At 38.1% G+C, this 18,719-nt stretch overlaps 1 protein-coding gene across 4 annotated transcripts in view; it reads left to right on the top strand.

Annotated features, from left to right (window-relative positions):
• The window catches only part of MSH4 (mutS homolog 4), a 121,590-nt gene that overhangs the window by 974 nt on the left and 101,897 nt on the right, over positions 1-18,719 (top strand). For all 4 annotated transcript variants that reach the window (XM_055117145.2, XM_003830571.5, XM_055117143.2 and 1 more), the window contains exons 2-4: positions 5,691-5,873; positions 12,249-12,409; positions 15,952-16,062. In XM_055117145.2, coding sequence (XP_054973120.1) covers positions 5,691-5,873; positions 12,249-12,409; positions 15,952-16,062 — 455 coding nt within the window. The remainder of the gene's footprint in view (positions 1-5,690; positions 5,874-12,248; positions 12,410-15,951; positions 16,063-18,719) is intronic.

Here is an 18,719-nt window from a genome sequence, read left to right as displayed (position 1 = left end):
AATAATATGTTTAGTATTAAAAGATGTGGGCTGGGCGGTGGCTGACGCCTGTAATCCCAGCACTTTGGGAAACCAGGGTGGGCGGATCACTTGAGGCCGGGAGTTCCACACCAGCCTGGCCAACATGGTGAACCTCCCACCCCCATCCCCTATCTGTACTAAAAGTACAAAAATTATCTGGGTGTGGTGGCACGTGACTGTGGTCCCAGCTACTCAGGAGGTTGAGGTGGGAGGATGGCGAGTCCGGGAGGTCGAGGCTGCCGTGAGCTGAGATTGGGCCACTGCATTTCAGCCTGGGTGACACAGTGAGACCCTGACTCAAAACAAACAAAAACGATGCATATCTTTCAAATCATTTATTATTTTGTTAGTCTCTATTCATGACAAAGCATCACCATTTTTCACACACGATTGCAACACAATGGTAAAGTAACAAATACCAAATCCAATGGTCATTTTTCAGTTCATCTCATGTGACCTTTCTGCTGTATTTAATGTTCTTAATTTCTTTATTTTTAGAAACAGAGTCTCGCTATGCTGCCCAGGCTGGTCTCAAACTCCTGGTCTCAAGTGCTCCTGCCTCAGTCTGCCCAAGCATTGGGATTACAGGCATGAGCCACTGCTGCCTGGCCTATGTTTTATGTTCTTGACTGGTCTTCTCTTAAACTCTTTTAATTTGGCTTCCTTGATTCCACTTGCCCCTGTTTTTCTGCTACCTCCCAGAGAATTGCTGTGCTCACCTTTGTTCCCAAATTATGGGCATGTCATTAAAGCTTTTTTTCCTAGGCCACTTCTACCTAGATGTGACTATCTCCACAGCTCAGATCTCATCTACACTCCAGACTTATTTCAGACTGTCTTCTGAAGTTTTTATTGATGGACTAATGGATACCTCAGACTCACTATATGATTAATTAAATTCCTCTCTGCACTTTTTTTTATTTTTTTTGAGACAGAGTCTTGCTCTGTTGCCCAGGCTGGAGTGCAGTGGCATGATCATGACTCACTGCAGCCTCAAATTCCTGGGCTCAAGCGATCCTCCCACCTCAGCCTCCCGAGTAGCTGGGACCAAGGCATGTGCCCCTACATACAGATGGCTAATTTTTAAAATTTTTTTGTAGAGACAGTGTCTTCCTACGTTGCCCAGCCTGGTCTCGAACTTCTAGGCTCAAGTGATCCTCCTACCTCAGCCTCCCAAAATGCTGGGATTACAGGTGTGAGCCACTGCACCTAGCCCTCAAACTCTTAAGTGTTCTTCCATCCTTGTAGCTTACTTACTGTACCACCAGAGTTATGTGGAAAATGATCTTATCATGTCCCTTGCCACTTAAATCAGTAGACCTGTATCTGCAGGTAAAAGATCAAACTCTCTAGAGGATAGCCAAAGCAATTGGGATAGGTTTCTAATCATTACAGATTTATCCCCCATCATTTAATATTTACCCTGCTTTCGAACAAAACTGAGCTACTTGCAATTCCTCTAAAGCAACACGAATGTTCACATTGTCAGTCTAATCCCTCTCTTCATCAGATGCTTGGTCACCCACTTATTTATCAGTAATGATAACATTCACTAATTTATATGCACCTACTTTGTTCTGGCTTCTTACTAGGCAGACGGTATCTTTGATCCTCACAATAATTCTGCAGAGTAGATTTTTTTTTTGTTCCTGTTTTACAGATAGAACCAAGGCCCAAATAGGTGAACAAAGGTCCAAATTATGTTAGCAGCTGGGGATAATAATCTGCGCTCTCAAGGAACTTAAGGTTCAGTAGAGAAGACAGACTTAAAAATCAACAAATACACATTTAAGAGATAACTGTATTTGAGGTATTTATAATTTTTGAGGTATTTATAATTAAAGTATGGGGACAAAAGTGGGAAAAGACATTTCACAGAGTAAGTGCACCTTGAACTGGTCTTCAAGAATAAGTAGGAAGAAGAATGCCAGCCAAAGGGAAAGAGCTGGAGCGCATTCTTGAGAAAAACACGTGCAAAGGCACAGAAGAATCATGTAAAACTGCTAATAATTTTGCTTGGCTAGAGCAGGAGAGTGATCTAGGTAGATAAACTTGGATGTAGATATAGTTGTGAGAATTAGATCTGGGAGACAAATTTTGCCCAGAGACCCCCCCATGTTCAACACCAGGTCTCTGGTTTTGGTGACTGGATAGATGGTAGTAGTATTTTCTGATTCTGGGAATTTTGTAGGCAAAGCAAATTTTAGAGGGAAGATGATGAGCTCTGTTATGGACATGCTGAGTGTGAAAAGCCTGTGGGATATCCATATATTTATATTAAGATAATTGAATATAGGAAACTAGAGCTAAGAAGAGAGAAACTTGAGGGAAATATGGATTTGAAAGTTACCAGTATGTTGGGACCACAGCAGAGAATATGAAGATTATATAGCAAAATAGAGGTCAAGGAAGTAGGAGGAGAATTAAGACAAGTGAATGAGTTTCAAGAAAGGGTATATAGTCTAAAAGTAGTCTGAGAATAAGAAACAGCCCTCTCCATCTCCAGTTTCTGCATCTCCAGTTTCTGGCAACCACTCTCTTCCTTAGCTCCCTAAAGCCTAGGAATGCTAATGGAGCACATTTTATGCTGGTTCTACACACTTCTTTATGATAACACCCCTACACCCTGTCCACACCTTTGTAAATATTCTCTTTATCAAATTATCCCAATTTGAGTATATCATTGATTCCTGCTGGAACCCATATAATGAAGTTATATTTTACCCTATGGTGAGTATGGGGAGACACATAGGAATTGTAAGAAAGAGAGATACTGATCAGATTTGCTTTTCAGAAAGATTATTGGTGATGATTCGAAGAATAGATTAGAGAGGTGTAATACTGGAAGCAAGGAGAAGAAGAAGTAGGAAACTTGCACAAGGACCAAAGAAGATACAGGCTTAAAATGGGCTGGGAGGAGGAGAGAGGGATTTAAATTTTAGTGATGTTAAAAAAAAAGAATTCTAGCACTCAGTCACTGAGTGTTAGGGTTGATGAAGGAAGAATTGAGAATGTCTCCTAAGCTTATGACTTGAGTGACAAGGGACAAGCTGGTACAATTAACCATACTGGTAATAAAGAATTAATTTTGAGGGAAAGATAGAGTTCACTTTTGGACATTTAGAATGCTGTGAAGATGCCTAAAGGTTTATGCCCAAGAGATAGATATAGTGACCTGGAGCTACATTGTCTGATAGAATATTCTGTGATAATAGAAACGTTTCATACTTATGCTGTCCGATGTGGTAACTAGTAGCCGTATGTGGCTTTTGAGCATTTGAAAATGTTGCTAGTGTGACTGAGGAACAGAATTTAAATTGTATTTAATTTTGATTTAGTTAAATACATATGCTGTTTTATTGAACAATGCAGGTATAGAGCTGAGAACGGTTTTTGCACTTTTGAAGGATTAAAGAATCAAAAGAATATTTTGTGATATTAAAATTATATGAAATTTAGAATTCAATATGTAGAAATAAAGCCATTTTTAATCGAAACATAGCCATTCTCATTTATTTATGTATTATCTATGACTGCTTTTCTATGATAGTGTCAGAGCTGAGTAATTGTGACAGTGATTATATGGCCCACAAAAGCCTAAAATATTTGCCATCTGGTCCTTTATTTAAAAGTTTATGGGCTGGGCATGGTGGCTTATGCCTATAATCCCAGCACTTTGGGAGGCCGAGGTGGGCAGATCACCTGAGGCCAGGAGTTCATGACCAGTCTGGCCAACATGACAAAACCCTGTCTCTATTAAAAATACAAAAAAAAAAATAGCCAGCTGTGGTGGGCGTGCCTATAATGCCAGCTGCTTGGGAGGCTGAGGCAGGAGGATTGCTCGAACCTGGGAGGCAGAGGCTGCAGTGAGCTGAGATTGTGCCATTGCACTCTAGCCTGGGCAACAAGAGTGAAACTCCATCTCAAAAAAAAAAAAAGTTTATGCTGAGGCATGGTGGCTCATGCTTGTAATCTCAGTGCTTTGGGAGGCTGAAGTGGGAGGATTGCTTGAGGCCAGGAGTTCAAGGCTGCATTTAGCCAAGATCACACCACTGAATTCCAGCCTAAGCTACAGAACAAGAGTCTCACATACAGACAAAAAGGAAAAATTAAAAGTTTAGCAACCCCTGGTTTTCAGTTTAAGGAGTAGTTACAGCTATATACGAAGGCTTGAGAGTTGTCAGAAAATAGATGTTAATAGAAACAAAGAGGAGAGATGAGATGCCTGGAGACGCATAATGTTGATTTGTGAGGGAAAGCTTAAAAGTATGAAGCCCTGGAGGCCAACAGTTAAGAGGCAGAGGAAAAAGGAGACGGCAAAGGAAACTAAAAGTGGTTTAAAGGGAATTCAAGATAGAGAGTTGTGGAAATCAAAGAGAATAGGTGAACAGAGCCCAAACATTTTTAATTTTTTTTAGAACTTCTATGTGCCAAGAGGCTATGCTAGGTTGTTTAAGTACATTATTTAAAAATTTTATGACAATCCTGTAAAATAGGTAATAGCTTACATCAGTAGATAAGTACCTAAATAAGGAACTGAAGCCAATTGAGTCTAAAATGCCATTTGCATAGGGGAAAGAAATTCAATGAAGAAATTAACAGAAGAAGGTTAAAAGAGGTCTAATAATTATTATACAAATGAAACATATGTCTTAGTCTGTATTCTGTTGCTTTTAAAAGAATACTTGAAACTGGGTGATTATCAAGAAAGAAAACATATTTCTTGGAAGTCTGGAGGCTGGGAAGTCCAAGGTCAAAGGAGGCACATTTAGTGAGGGTCTTTGTGCTGGTGGAGTCTCTGTAGAGTCCTGTAGTGGTACAGGGCATCACATGGAGAGGGAGCTGAGCATGGTAGCTCAGGTCTCTCATCCTCTTCTTAGAAAACCACCAGTCCTACTCTCGTGATAACCCATTAACCTATTAAATCATGAATGGATTAATTCATTCATGAAGGCAGAGCCCTCACGCCCCATCACCTCTTAAAGGCCCCACCTCTGTCCTGCCACACTTCACTGGGGATTAAATTTCAATGTAAGTTTCGGAGGGGACAGATATTCATACCTTAGCAACACATCTGGTATATTTGAAGATTAAAGGGTAATTTATGATTTTAGCCAGAGTAGTTGCAGTGAACTTGTAGAGGCAAAAGCTATATTAGCATATTTTTGTATATTTATCAATAATGTCATTAATTTTGTTATAATCTGTTTATTTTCAAAAATCATTTTCACATGAAGTTTTATAGAAAGTGAACATAGTGGTTTGGTGCGGTGACTCAGGCCTCTAATCCCAGCACTTTGGGAGGCCGAGGCAGGCAGATCATGAGGTCAGGAATTCGAGACCAGCCCAGCCAACATGGTGAAACCCCATCTCTACTAAAAATACAAAAATTCACTGGGTGTGGTGGTGGGTGCCTGTAATCCCAGCTACTCTGGAGGCTGAGGCAGGAGGATCATTTGAACTTGGGAGGTGGACGTTGCAGTGAGCCGAGATCATGCCACTACGCTCCAGCCTGGGCGACAAGAGCAAGACTCTGTCTCAAAAAACAAAAAAAAAAGAAAAAGAAAAAAAGAAAAAAAGGAAAGTGAACATGGTATAAATTATAATGAGTAATACATCATTGCATAATTCAAATCTTTAAGAATTGACTGTTAATTTTTCAAATTTAGGTTCATACTTTGGAAACAAAAGAGCTTATGCAGAAAACACAGTTGCATCAAATTTTACTTTTGGTGCAAGCTCATCTTCTGCACGAGATACTAATTATCCTCAAACACTTAAAACTCCATTGTCTACTGGAAATCCTCAGAGATCAGGTTATAAGAGCTGGACACCACAAGTGGGATATTCAGGTAAAATAAGTGGAAGATTAACCTAGATGATCTTTTGAAACTTAAAAGTTTTATAAATTATAAATTAGGGTTATTAAGTTCATTTGAATGTATCTATAACTGATATGAATGAAAAATAAATACATTAGTTTACCTCTATCCATAATTTGAGTCTAGATTAATAAGGCAACATAGTTTCTGAAATTGTTTGTTAATAAATGTAAGTCTACATTATTTTAACCATTCTGACAAAAACCACACAAGAAAGAGAAACCTCTCCCTTTTATACATGATGTCATTTAAATCTAAAAGTTGACCCTGATATTACTAGTGAGTGGTTTTTTTATACTTAAATTTTAATTTTTATCTAAATCTATGAGATTTTCTTGAAGAGTAGATAGATAAAATAGGTTTTCATGTATAACAGTTTTCTAAGGTATATACAACAGAATTTCTTGGTTACAGGGTATGTTATGTAAATGCATATATTTATAAGATAATGACAAATTATTTTTTAAAGTAGTTCCACCAAAGTATAAATGGTAGTTAAGTTTATATTAGATCTACAGAAGTCAGTTTTAGCTCTGTAGTAGAATATGACCTTCCTATTTTTTTTTTTTTTTTAATTTTTTGAGACAGAATCTCACTGTGTCGCCCAGGCTGGAATGCAGTGGTGTGATCTCGGCTCACTGCAATGTCTGCTTCCTGGGTTCAAGTGATTCTTCTGCCTCAGCCTCCTGAGTAGCTGGGACTACAGGTGCTTGCTACCATGCCCGGCTAATTTTTGTATTTTTAGTAGAGATGGGGTTTCACCATACTGGCCAGGCTGGTCTCGAACTCCTGACCTCATGATCCACCCACCTTGGCCTCCCAAAGTGCTGGGATTACAGGCATGAGCCACTGTGCCTGGCTGACCTTTTTATTTACTTTTATTTTTATTTTTATTTGTTTGAGATGGAGCCTTGCTCTGTCGCCCAGGCTGGAATGCAGTGGCGCAACCTGGCTCACTGCAACCTCTGCCTCCCAGATTCAAGCAATTTTCCTGCCTCAGCCTCCCGAGTAGCTGAGATTACAGGCATGCACCACCACGCCTGGCTAATTTTGTATTTTTAGTAGAGACAGGGTTTTATCATATTGGCCAGGCTGGTCTTGAACTCCTAACCTCGTGATCCGCCCACCTTGGCCTCCTAAAGTGCTGGGATTACAGGTGTGAGCCACCGCGCCCAGCCCTGACCTGTTTATTTTTAAGTAGAAAATAAATACCAAGTTCCAGTGGAAATTCAATAGACATATAAAAGACATCTCTAAGGTTCTAAAAATACATTTATGCTGTTATCGCTCTGTTGTAAATAACATAATAATGAGCATCCTAATACGTAAAGCTTTTTTCTGAGTCTCTTATTATTTCCTTAAAACACACCCTTAGAAGTCAAATTACTGAAACATAGGGAAATTACCTTTTTTATTTTTTTAATTACCATTTTTTGGTTTTTTTTTTTTGTTTTTGAGACGAAGCCTCGTTCTATTGCCCAGGCTGGAGTGCAGTGGCACCATCTCAGCTCACTGCAACATCCACTTCCTGGGTTCAAGTGATTCTCCTGCCTCGGCCTCCCGAGTAGCTGGGATTACAGGCGTGCATCACCATGCTCGGCCAATTTTTGTTTTTTTAGTAGAGATGGGGTTTTGCCATGTTGGCCAGGCTGGTCTCGAACTCCTAGCCACAAGTGATCCTCCCACCTCAGCCTCCCAAAGTGCTAGGATTACAGTTGTGAGCCACTGCGCCTGGCCAAAATTACCATTTTTTAAGAATCTCAGATATATTACCAAATTTCTTTTGAGAACTGGACTAATTTTTAATTCCATCAATAGTGTATAAGGAAAGCCAGTCATACTCTATCCTCATCATTACTAACTTCTAAAATTTATTATGATTATTGGCTAATTTAATCATCATCATCATAATCATAAGATTATTATTAAATTAGCCAATAATCATTATCATAATAAATTTTATTGGTTATTATGGTATGCTCTTATTAACAATGTGTAAGAGTCCACTTCAACATTTGATATTGTTAGACTCAATATTTTCCAACCTAACAGTTGTAAAATACTACCTGAGTTTTTTATTTTCTGAGTTTTCATTTTCCTGATTACTAGTGAGATTATCTTTTTCTGTACTTTTGGGCTATAGATCTTTAATAATGGTCTGTGAAATTAATGTTCATGTCTTTTACTCATTTTTCTTTAGGCTTATTTTTCTGGATTTGTAGCAATACTTTATATATTCTGAATAATAAATATTTTGATGACTTTTCTGTTTGTTTGTTTGTTTGTTTGTTTGTTTTGAGAAGGAGTCTCGCTCTGTAGCCCAGGCTAGAGTGCAGTGGCGCGATCCCGGCTCACTGCAAGCTCCACCTCCCGGGTTCACGCCATTCTCCTGCCTCAGCCTCTCGAGTAGCTGGGACCACAGGCACCCGCCACCACGCCTGGCTAATTTTTTGTATTTTTAGTAGACATGGGGTTTCACCGTGTTAGCCAGGATGGTCTCGATTTCCTGGCCTTGTGATCCGCCCACCTCGGCCTCCCAAAGTGCTGGGATTACAGGCATGAGCCACCGCGCCCGGCCTTTTCTGTTAGTTTCTATGTTTCCAGTGCTTTTTTAACTCTGATGGGTCATTATGTCTAGCTGTGTGCCAATATCACACCATCTTTAGCTTTATAATAAGTCTTGATATTTTGTAGGACAGCCTTACCACCTGCACCCTCCACAAGCCACCTTACTCTTCTTTAGAGGAGTCTTGATTCTTCTTGGCCCTTTGCTCTTCCGTGTAAATTTTGGGCCAATTTTTCAAGCTCCACCAAAAAACATATTGAGGTTTTGATTGAAATTATAGTTGTACTGAACCAATAGATCCTTTAGGGAGAATTGAAATAAGAGGCTAACTGATATCTACAGATTGCATTATTTTGTCCTCTTGATTAAGAATTTCCTCTACAATGGATGTCCTTTGGTGGACATTCACATGGATTGCAAATATTTTAAATTTTATGTCCAATCTTAAAGGTCCATTCGTAGCCTCAAATGTTCTTGTCACCAGTCTTTCAATCATGTTTCTTCCAAGTCCCAGCCATCTAGGTAAACCATTAGCAACTGCTTATAAATGAATCTAAATCTGTATTTCTGGCCATCTCTCATTCTAGACATGGTAAACAACCAAATGTACTGCTGAAAATTCTGCCCAGATGAGAGATCAAAATGAACAGGCCGGACTTGGTGGCTCATGCCTATAATCCCAACACTGGGAAGCTAAGACGGGAGGACTGCTTGAAGGGAGTCCAGTGTGGGCAACAAAAGGAGACCTCGTCTCTACAAAAAAAATTAAAATTAGCCAGGCATGGTGGCATGACTGTGGTCCCAGCTACTCAGAAGGCTAAGGTGGGAAGATCACTTGACCTCGGGAGTTTGAGGCCACAGTGTGCCATGATTGCATGCCATTGCACTCCAGCCTGGGTGACAGACCCAGACCCTGTTTCAAAAAAAAAAAAAAAACAAAAAAACCTCAAAAAAGTTGTAAGAAAATAGTAATGAATATAGAATATCTCAAGGAAGGAGGAGTTTCTTAGCAGAAAAGCAATGAAAGAAATTATACAGAGAAAGATTGTCTATGCAGAAATAGAAATTTTTGAGATAGCAAAAGTATCAAGATTGGTAGCAACTGTAAATTACTGTCATTGATTTATACAATCCTCATAAAAAGATACTGAAAAACATTAAGACCTAGTAAACATTGTATAAAATGATGTAAACATTTCTAAAAAGGAAACAATATAGATAACAATGGATATATTAAATTATGTTCAATTTCAGTAGTACTTTTAAAAATACAGATTTAAGTGGCAGTCCATTGAATTAGCCAATAGTCATAGTCATAATAAATTCTAGAAGTTAGTAATGACGAGGATACAGTAAGATTGGCTTTCCTCGTACACTATTGATGGAATTAAAAATTAGTCCAGTTCTCAAAAGAAATTTGGCAATATATCTGAGATCCTTAAAAAAATGGTTTGTTTCAGTAATTTGAGTTCTAAGGGTACATTTTAAGGAAATAATAAGAAAACCAAAAAAAAGCTTTATGCTTCAGGATACTCATTATTATATTATTTACAACGGAGACATAACAGCATAAATGTACTTCTAAAACCTTCTAGGAAATGTCTTCTATGTGTACTGAATTTCCACTGGAACTTGGTATTTATTTTCTAATTAAAAATAGGAAGGTCATATTCTATTACAGAGCTTAAACTGACTTCTGTAGATTTAATATAAACTTAACCACCAATTATAACATTACGTTCATGGGGAAAAGGTTTCTGAGACCTGAACACGTAGATTTTTAAGTGAATCCTTAAGTTTACTGCTGACTCAGATAGCATAAATATTCTTTTTGTGGGCATTTTAATAGAAGAATGGAAGAAGAAATGAATCCAGGTCAGGGAGGGAAAAGAGGGAGGAAAAGGAGTTAATTAAAAGGTTGACAAGGGAACAAAAGACTAGTTTGCTTCTTTGAAAATAAAATTTTAGAAATTTTTAGTCTGGAAAAAAAAACAAAGAAAAAAATTTTTAGTCTGACTTTTTTCATATGCCCTATATTTGAGTAATTTTATATACTTTATAAAACACTTCTATATGATTGCATTAATTCTTATAATAATCTTGTGGAAAAGTTGGTATTTCTAGTTTATGGATGAAGAAATGGTAGCTTTAAAAGTTTAAAAAATTTACCTGAGCATTCATAGTTTGTAAGGCACAGATCTCAAAATCAGTAATGTATGTAATGGTTCATAGCACCAGCTGTGGAGCTAGACTGCCTGGGTGCAAATGCTGTCTCTACCAGTTACATTCATGCCTCAGTCTCCTTATAACTAAGTGGAGAAAAATAATGGTGTCTATTTGATAGGATTGTTGTAACAATTATGTGAGTTAAACTAATTAAAGAACTTAGAACATTCTTGACACTTAGTAAGCACTTAATAAATGTTGGATATTTTATTATAATTTTAATTTCCACATTACACAGATATCTCATAATTGGAATTCATAGTTATATAATGCTTAATCTTTTTTTTTTTTTTTGAGAAGTTCTTGCTCTGTCACCCAGGCTGGAGTGCAGTGGCGTGAACACAGCTCACTGCAAACTCAACCTTCTGGGCTCAAGCAAGCCTCCCATCTCAGCCTCCTCAGTAGCTGGGACCGTGGAGGTACACGCCACCACACCCAACTATTTTTCAGTTTCTTTTGTAGAGCTGACATCTTGTTATGTTGTCCAGGCTGGTCTCAAACTCCTGGGCTCAAGTAATCCTCCCACCTTGGCCTTCCCAAGTGCCAGGATTGCAGGTGGGCCGCCATGCCCAGCCCCAAATAGCTGTTATTTTATTTTTTTATTTTTTTGAGACGGAGTCTCACTCTGTCACCCAGGCTGGAGTGCAGTGGCACAATCTCGGCTCACTGCAACCTCCACCTCCCAGTTTCAAGCAATTCTCTTGCCTCAGCCCCCCCAGTAGCTGAGATTACAGGCGCAAGCCACCACACCTGGCTAATTTTTGTATTTTTAGTAGAGATGGGGTTTTGCCATGTTGGACAGACTGGTCTCAAACTCCTGACCTCAGGTGATCCACCCACCTCGGCCTCCCAAAGTACTGGGATTACAAGGTTGAGCCACCACGCTCAACCTCCAAATAGCTTTTAAATGATGGAATAAGGTAAATAATCTGTTTTCTGACCCCAAGTCCTTTTATGACTCCATTCCAATAAAATAGAAAATAAAACAATTTAAAATTTGTTATCTCTAATTGTGAAGTCAAGTTTTGGCAAAATACTCTGAGAATTAACATTTTTATTTGGTCTAGTAATGAAAAGTTATTTTTTGATGAGAAAAACATGGTTATTTCCTTGTCTGTTAATACAGTAGCCATGTCCTAGACTAGATATGCTTTAAGATCTTATGTGAAAGAATTAGAAATGATTATTATCAGGCTGGGTGTGGTGGCTCATGCCTGTATTCCCAGCACTTTGGGAAGCTGAGGTGGGTGGATTACCTGAGGTCAGAAGTTCGAGACCAGCCTGACTAACATGGCGAAACCCTGTCTCTACTAAAAATACAAAAATTAGCCGGGTATAGTGGCGCATGCCTGTAATCCCAGCCACTTGGGAGGCTGAGGCAGGAGAATCGCTTGAATCCAGGAGGCGTAGGTTGTGGTGAGCTGAGATCACGCCATTGCACTCCAGCCTAGGCAACAAGAGCAAAACTCCATCTCAAAACAAAAAAAAAATTAAAAAAAAAAGAAATGATTATTATCAATGTTTATATCTTTTCTTTATTTAAAAATTTACAGCTTCATCCTCATCTGCGATTTCTGCATACTCCCCATCAGTTATTGTAGCTGTTGTAGAAGGGAGAGGACTTGCCAGAGGTGAAATAGGAATGGCAAGTATTGATTTAAAAAACCCCCAAATTATACTATCCCAGTTTGCAGACAACACAACATATGCAAAGGTAAGTATTAATAATTCTAGAAAATGGTTGCTCTGTTAGGCAGTATCTAGAGTTTAAAGTCAGTGCCTTCCCAATTTGTTTACTTTTTGGTAGAATAAAGGTTATTCATTATTATGTCAATGTAAATACTCTGAATTAAAATAAAATTGTCTTATATCTGATTTTTATTTTTTAAATATATTTTGTCCAAAAAGAATGTGTTTTACTGTTATTTAAATAAGCTATTGTTAGTTTCTAAAATTAACATCTTCAAATTAATAATTTCTGGATTTATTCCAAAGGTAATATATGTGATAATGTGGTACTGATCATAATCCTTAAAGACACAATCCCAAATGCCATAATCCCGATGTTCAAATCTTGAAAGATCAAAATCCTTAATGTTGAAATCCTGAAAGCTTAATTCTAGGGAAGGGATTAATGCGTTTTTGGTTGTACACAAGATAGTTGCATCATGTTAGATGCATCATATTAGGCTGAACTAGTACCTTATTATTTTATTTGGAAATTAGGTATGGTTTAAGGAGATGCATGGGGTGCCAAATTGGCAAGGGATAGACTTGTGGATTTAAGTATAGGTGACAACTTGACTGTATTAAAAAAATACCTAGTAAAGCATTATTTGGGCTGTGTCTGTAAGGTTGCTTCCAGAGGAGATTAGTGTGTGAGTCTAAGTGGACTAGGTGGTGAAAATCTGCCCTTAGTGTTGGTGGGCACCTTGCAGTTGACCAGGGCCCAGAGAGAGCAAATACAGAAGTTGAATTTGTCTCTCTCTAAGAGCTGGGACAGACTCTTCTGCTGCTGCCTTGGACATCAGGAATTTGACTCCACAGAAGTTCATTATCACAACATTGACTGTGTGTAAGCATTGTGCGTATACATAAAAATGTTGAAATTTTTTTGATAAATGAGGACATGTCCTTTTTGTACATCATTTATTTGTGAAAGATAAAATTTATTTCTTGAAATCTCAGCTCTTCAGGCAACTGTGTATGTGGTGACCCATAGAAGTTTTTGATCTATCTCATCAAAAGACTTAGGTTGTCCCTGGTGGTATTTCAGATGACCATATTTATGAAGCTTGGTGCAGACAATTACCAACATAGTGATATGCATTTATACATTTTGCTTTTTGACTAATTTCTAATTTTTGATTAATTTTTTTGTGAATACAATTTGTCTGCTCATAACTGTTATTATACCTGTGTGACTGTCATTAGTACACTTAAGTGTTCATGCTTGCAAAAATGTTATTATTGCCTATTTTATTGTGTGAAGTGGCCTATGAAGTGTACTGTTCTGTTTTTATATGTTTCTCAAATAAATCCCCTTTTAAAAATGCAAATCAATGTCTTAAAATTGTTTTTGAAGTTATTTCTTCCAGAACTGTGTTTTTGGGATTTTGGTCTTTTGGTATTGGGGTTCTGGGGATTTTTAGACTTTAAGGATTTTGCTCTTTTGGGATTTTGACATTCAGGATTATGGCATTTGAGATTGTGTCTTTCAGGATTATGGCCCAAACCCATGATAACGCTAACTCCAGAGGGTTATTTCTACTGAACTGTATTTGAATTTTATTTTTTCAGAGGTAAAGAAAACTAGTATCTTAGATCAGTCAGAATTTAGCCACTTAATTTCTTGCCTTCACTTCTTATTTTGCCTTCATTTTATATCACTCATCATTCATTTGGGCCACTCGCCTATTGTCATGGGAATTTGCATGATCTATCAGGTAGAGATAGTTTACTCCTAATTTCTATGTTATTTAACTCAATTATTATTTTATTTTATTTTTAAAAGGTCTTGCTCTTTTGCCTAGGCTGAAGTGCAGTAGCATGATCATGACTCACTGCAGCCTCCCACCTCAGCCTCTTGAGTAGCAGGGACCACAGGCATGCACCACCACATAGAGCTGATTTTTAAATTTTTTTTGTATAGATGGGCTCTTGCTCTGTTACCCAAGCTAGTCTCAAATTCCTTAGACTCGAGTGATCCTGCCCCCTCAGAAGTTGAATTGCCTCTTGGGTTCCCAAAGTGCTAGAATTATAGGCATGAGCCATCGAGCCTAGTTAATTATTATTTTGAAGATGTGATCTAGTGTTTTATTTCTAGTGTTTCATTATTTTTTAATTCTCTTCCTTTAGTCCCTCTTTATGGTCCTCCAGTATGTAGACTTCCCTTTCCTAATAATTAATTTTTTATTATACCTAACAACCTTAATGATACTAGTATTGCATACTAACTTCATCTGTAGGTATTTTATACGTTTTTACAATTTCAAAAGAGTAGGAAAAAAGTTTTTTAAAAAAAGGAATGTTAGAGAAATTGAGAATTTCTGTGTTTAGAATAGTTCTAAGAAATACACCTTATTTTATGAAAAGCTAAGGCATAAGGCAGATGTTTCTCATCTGTGTTTATGTACTTTTCAACAGTTAATCTGTACCAGTGTGGCCATACTGATTGTATTGCCATAGTTACCCTTTTTTTTTTTTTTTTTTTTGGAGACAATGTCTCACTTTGTTGCCCAGGTTGGAGTGCAGTGGCACAATCTTGACTCACTGCGACCTCTGCCTTCCGGGTTCAAGCAATTCTCCTGCCTCAGCCTGCCTCAGCCTCCCAAGTAGCTGGGATTACATGTGCACACCACCAAGCCTGGCTAATTTTTGTATTTTTAGTAGAGACAGGGTTTCACCATGTTGGCCAAGCTGGTTGTGAACTCCTGACCTCAAGTGATGCAGTCACCTTGGCCTCCCAAAGTGCTGAGATTACAGGCGTGAGCCACCTCGCCTGGCCCATAGTTACCCTTATTGGATATATTTATATTTTTCACAGAGTATTTGGATAAAATACTAAGTATAAGAATTTATTTAAAAACAATTTTATTTTGGGAATATATATTTGATAAGTTCAAATTAATTTTTGAACTTAAGGCTGTTAGAAACTATTGTGAGTAAAATATAGCCTATTTTATGACAGCATTTTATGTTAGTAGTTATATAGGAGATATATGTTCAATATACTACCATTAGAAATATATATACATATATATTTTGTTGTTATTGGTGGTGGTGGTGGTGTTTGTTTGTCTGTTTGTTTTTGAGACAGATTTTCCCTCTGCCACCTAGACTGGCGTGCAAAGGTGCCTGGTGTGATCTCAGCTCACTGCAACCTTTGCCCCCTGGGCTCAAACTATTCTCATGCCTCAGCCTCCTGAGTAGCTGGGATTACAGGCATGCACCACCATGCTCGGGTAATTTTTGTATTTTTTTTTTTTTTTTAGTAGAGACAGGGTTTCACCATGTTGGCCAGGTGGGTCTTGAACTCCTGGCCTCAAGTGATCTGCCCACCTCAGCCTCCCAAAGTGCTGGGATTACAGGTGTGAACCCACCCGGCTAGAAACATATTTTAATTGAAATATATCATTAGGACAGTTATAATTTTGTGTATCTATGAATTAATTTTAAATACTTATCTCAGAAAAATATGAAACTTTTTTATTTCCTAAGCTTTATTTAAGAAATTGTTTATTCAAATGATTTCAGGTGATCACTAAACTTAAAATTTTATCACCTTTGGAAATAATAATGTCAAATACTGCTTGTGCTGTGGGGAATTCCACCAAGTTGTTCACTCTGATCACAGAAAATTTCAAGGTAAGTGGTGTTTACTGTTTGTAACATTCAAGATCTAATCACTTATTTATTTATTTGTTATTTATTATTTATTTTTTTGAGACAGAGTTTCACTCTGTCACCCAGGCTGGAGTGAAAGGGCGTGATCTCGGCTTACTGCAACCTCCAGCTCCCGAGTTCGAGTGATTCTCCTGCCTCAGCCTCCCAAGTAGCTGGGACTACAGGCGTGTGTTACCACACCCAGCTAATTTTTGTATTTTTAGTAGAGATGGGGTTTCACCATATTGGCCAGGCTAGTTTCAAACTCCTGACCTCAAGTGATCTGTCTGCCTTGGCCTCCCAAAGTGCTGGGATTACAGGCATGAGTGAGTCACTGTGCCCGGCCCTAATCACTTTATTTAAAATTTACTTAATAATATCATTATAAAGAACAATAATTTTAGTAACTTTATATTTAGTGTCCTAAAGTAGTCACTAAATACAAATCCTAATCTAAGGGACTGTTAATACAGATAATAAAAATGATAGGGAATTTACTTATTTGATTTGGCACCCTGATCTACTTCAAACAAAAGAAAAAATGTTTTAGGTAATAAGAAAGTTTCTCAGAGTATACAAGGGGCAGACCCATAGAGAAAGCATAGGTTTCCCTTACATGTATTTTCCTGGAAACTACTTATTGTGCTGTCAGACTGGTTGAAATTGAAGTTCTTAGGGGATTGCACCTATCAGCAAGTACCTTTTTCTATAGGGAATTTAATTTGTATTACAGAATTGTTTCAGCTTCCCCTGATAACATGTACTGCCTTCCAGTTAGCCTGCTACTCTAGTGTCTATCTGTAGGACTGTAGTGGGTAAGCACTGTGGAACCTTACCCAACAAGAATGGGGGCTGTGGCTCCAAACCAAGTAGACAGCATTGCAGTTGGAATAATTCCTTAGGAATGCAAATTATTTTCAGAATATACTATATTTTGTTATGTTTTTAGACTTATCTTTTACTTTAACACATTTGGAACCAAGCTGGGGTTTGGAGTCCAATGAGTTCCTTTCCTGTTCCTAATATATTCAGCATCTGCAGTCATATAAGATTTGTCATGGTGCTCTTGGATTTCCTGTATAGATGAGCTGCCTTTGACTCATTGCCAGAGATAGTCCCTATTCTAAATCTATTGTCTCTATTAGACGAATCACTTTATCTGTTCTTTTTCATTTATAACTTTATACTTCTTTTCATTATGCCTATTTATCCATACCTTTCCAACTTTCATGTTTTGTTGTTGTTGTTGTTGTTGTTGTTGTGATTAGGCCTTATAATTCTTTTGGTTATAAATAAGAGAAATCTAATGTAAACTACCTTATGCAAAAAAGGAAATGTATTGGCTTATGTAACTGGGAAGTCAATGGTTGAATAGATCCTGTTCCTACTGTCAAAGGTAAACAAAGCCAAACACTAGCTAAATATTTTAATCAGTAATATGCTGTTGCAACAGAGAAAAGAGTCCAGTGTGGACTGAATTGAACTTCGGTTTATACTGGGCATTTTAATGGGAGAATAAGGGAATAAGGAGGAGTAAGCACAAGCTCAGTAGAGTCAGGGAAGTGAAAAATTATTATAACAAAAAGTAAGACCAGGTGCGGTGGCTCATGCCTGTAATCCCAGCACTTTCAGAGGCCGAGGAGGGTGGATCACAAGGTCAGGAGATCGAGACCATCCTGGCTAACATGGTGAAACCCCATCTCTACTAAAAATACAAAAAAATTAGCCAGGCCTGGTGGCACGCGCCTGTAGTCCCAGCTACTCAAGAAGCTGAGGCAGGAGAATCGCTTGAACCTGGGAGGCGGAGGTTGCAGCGAGCCGAGATTGTGCCATTGCACTCCAGCCTGGGCAACAGAGCAAGACTCCATCTCAAAAGAACAACAACAAAAAATCTGGGTTTGCTAACTGGCACTTACCAAAGTTAGGCTCCTATTCTCCCACAGAGGATAGGAGACAGGGACCCTATTTTTAGGTGTTAAGTGGAATAAACAGTAAATTTTTTTTGGCAGCCTGAGTTTTCTTAGGCTGGCACTTTATGAGAGGCTAAGGTCATCCTAGGGATGTGGCTTTAAGCAGTTAGAAACAATGTTAGTGTTTCGTTCAAGTCTTTATAGGCCGGATGGAAGCTTAGTTGAGAAGAAGGCTCATAGTAGCCCAGGTAGAGTTTGGTCAAAGAGAGCATCTTTATCACTACTCTCATTCCCCATATCATCCTTTTTCTACTGCAGATAGTTTACTTCTGTGAGATTTAAGAAGATGATTGCTAATGGCTCAAGGCTGATGTCATCTCAGCTTAGCTAACCCAGAGGGAAAATAATTTCTTTATTCCAGTGTCCATGTGTGAATTCCAGGGAAGGATGCTGACTGATCCCGCTTTGTTCAGTTTCTCACACGTTAGAGTAATCACTATTTCTGGGGGTAGATACACTATAATTGACTAATCCTTTTGCTGTGGGACACAGAATACTATGATAGCTAGGCCTTCCAGAATCACATGGAATGGGGGATAAGTCCTCCAAAGGCAAAAACAACATAATTTCAGTACATTTGAATAGTAAGGCAGTATAGCGTAGTGCTTAAGAATAGAGAAGTCAGATTGTCCCGGTTTCAAATCTTGACTCTATGTGACCTAGTGCAAG

The sequence above is a fragment of the Pan paniscus genome, chromosome 1 (genome assembly GCF_029289425.2).
Source record: "Pan paniscus chromosome 1, NHGRI_mPanPan1-v2.0_pri, whole genome shotgun sequence".
Taxonomy (NCBI): Eukaryota; Metazoa; Chordata; class Mammalia; order Primates; family Hominidae; genus Pan; species Pan paniscus.
The sequence above is the reverse complement of the archived record's forward strand: the minus strand, read 5'-3'. Positions and strand labels throughout refer to the sequence as shown.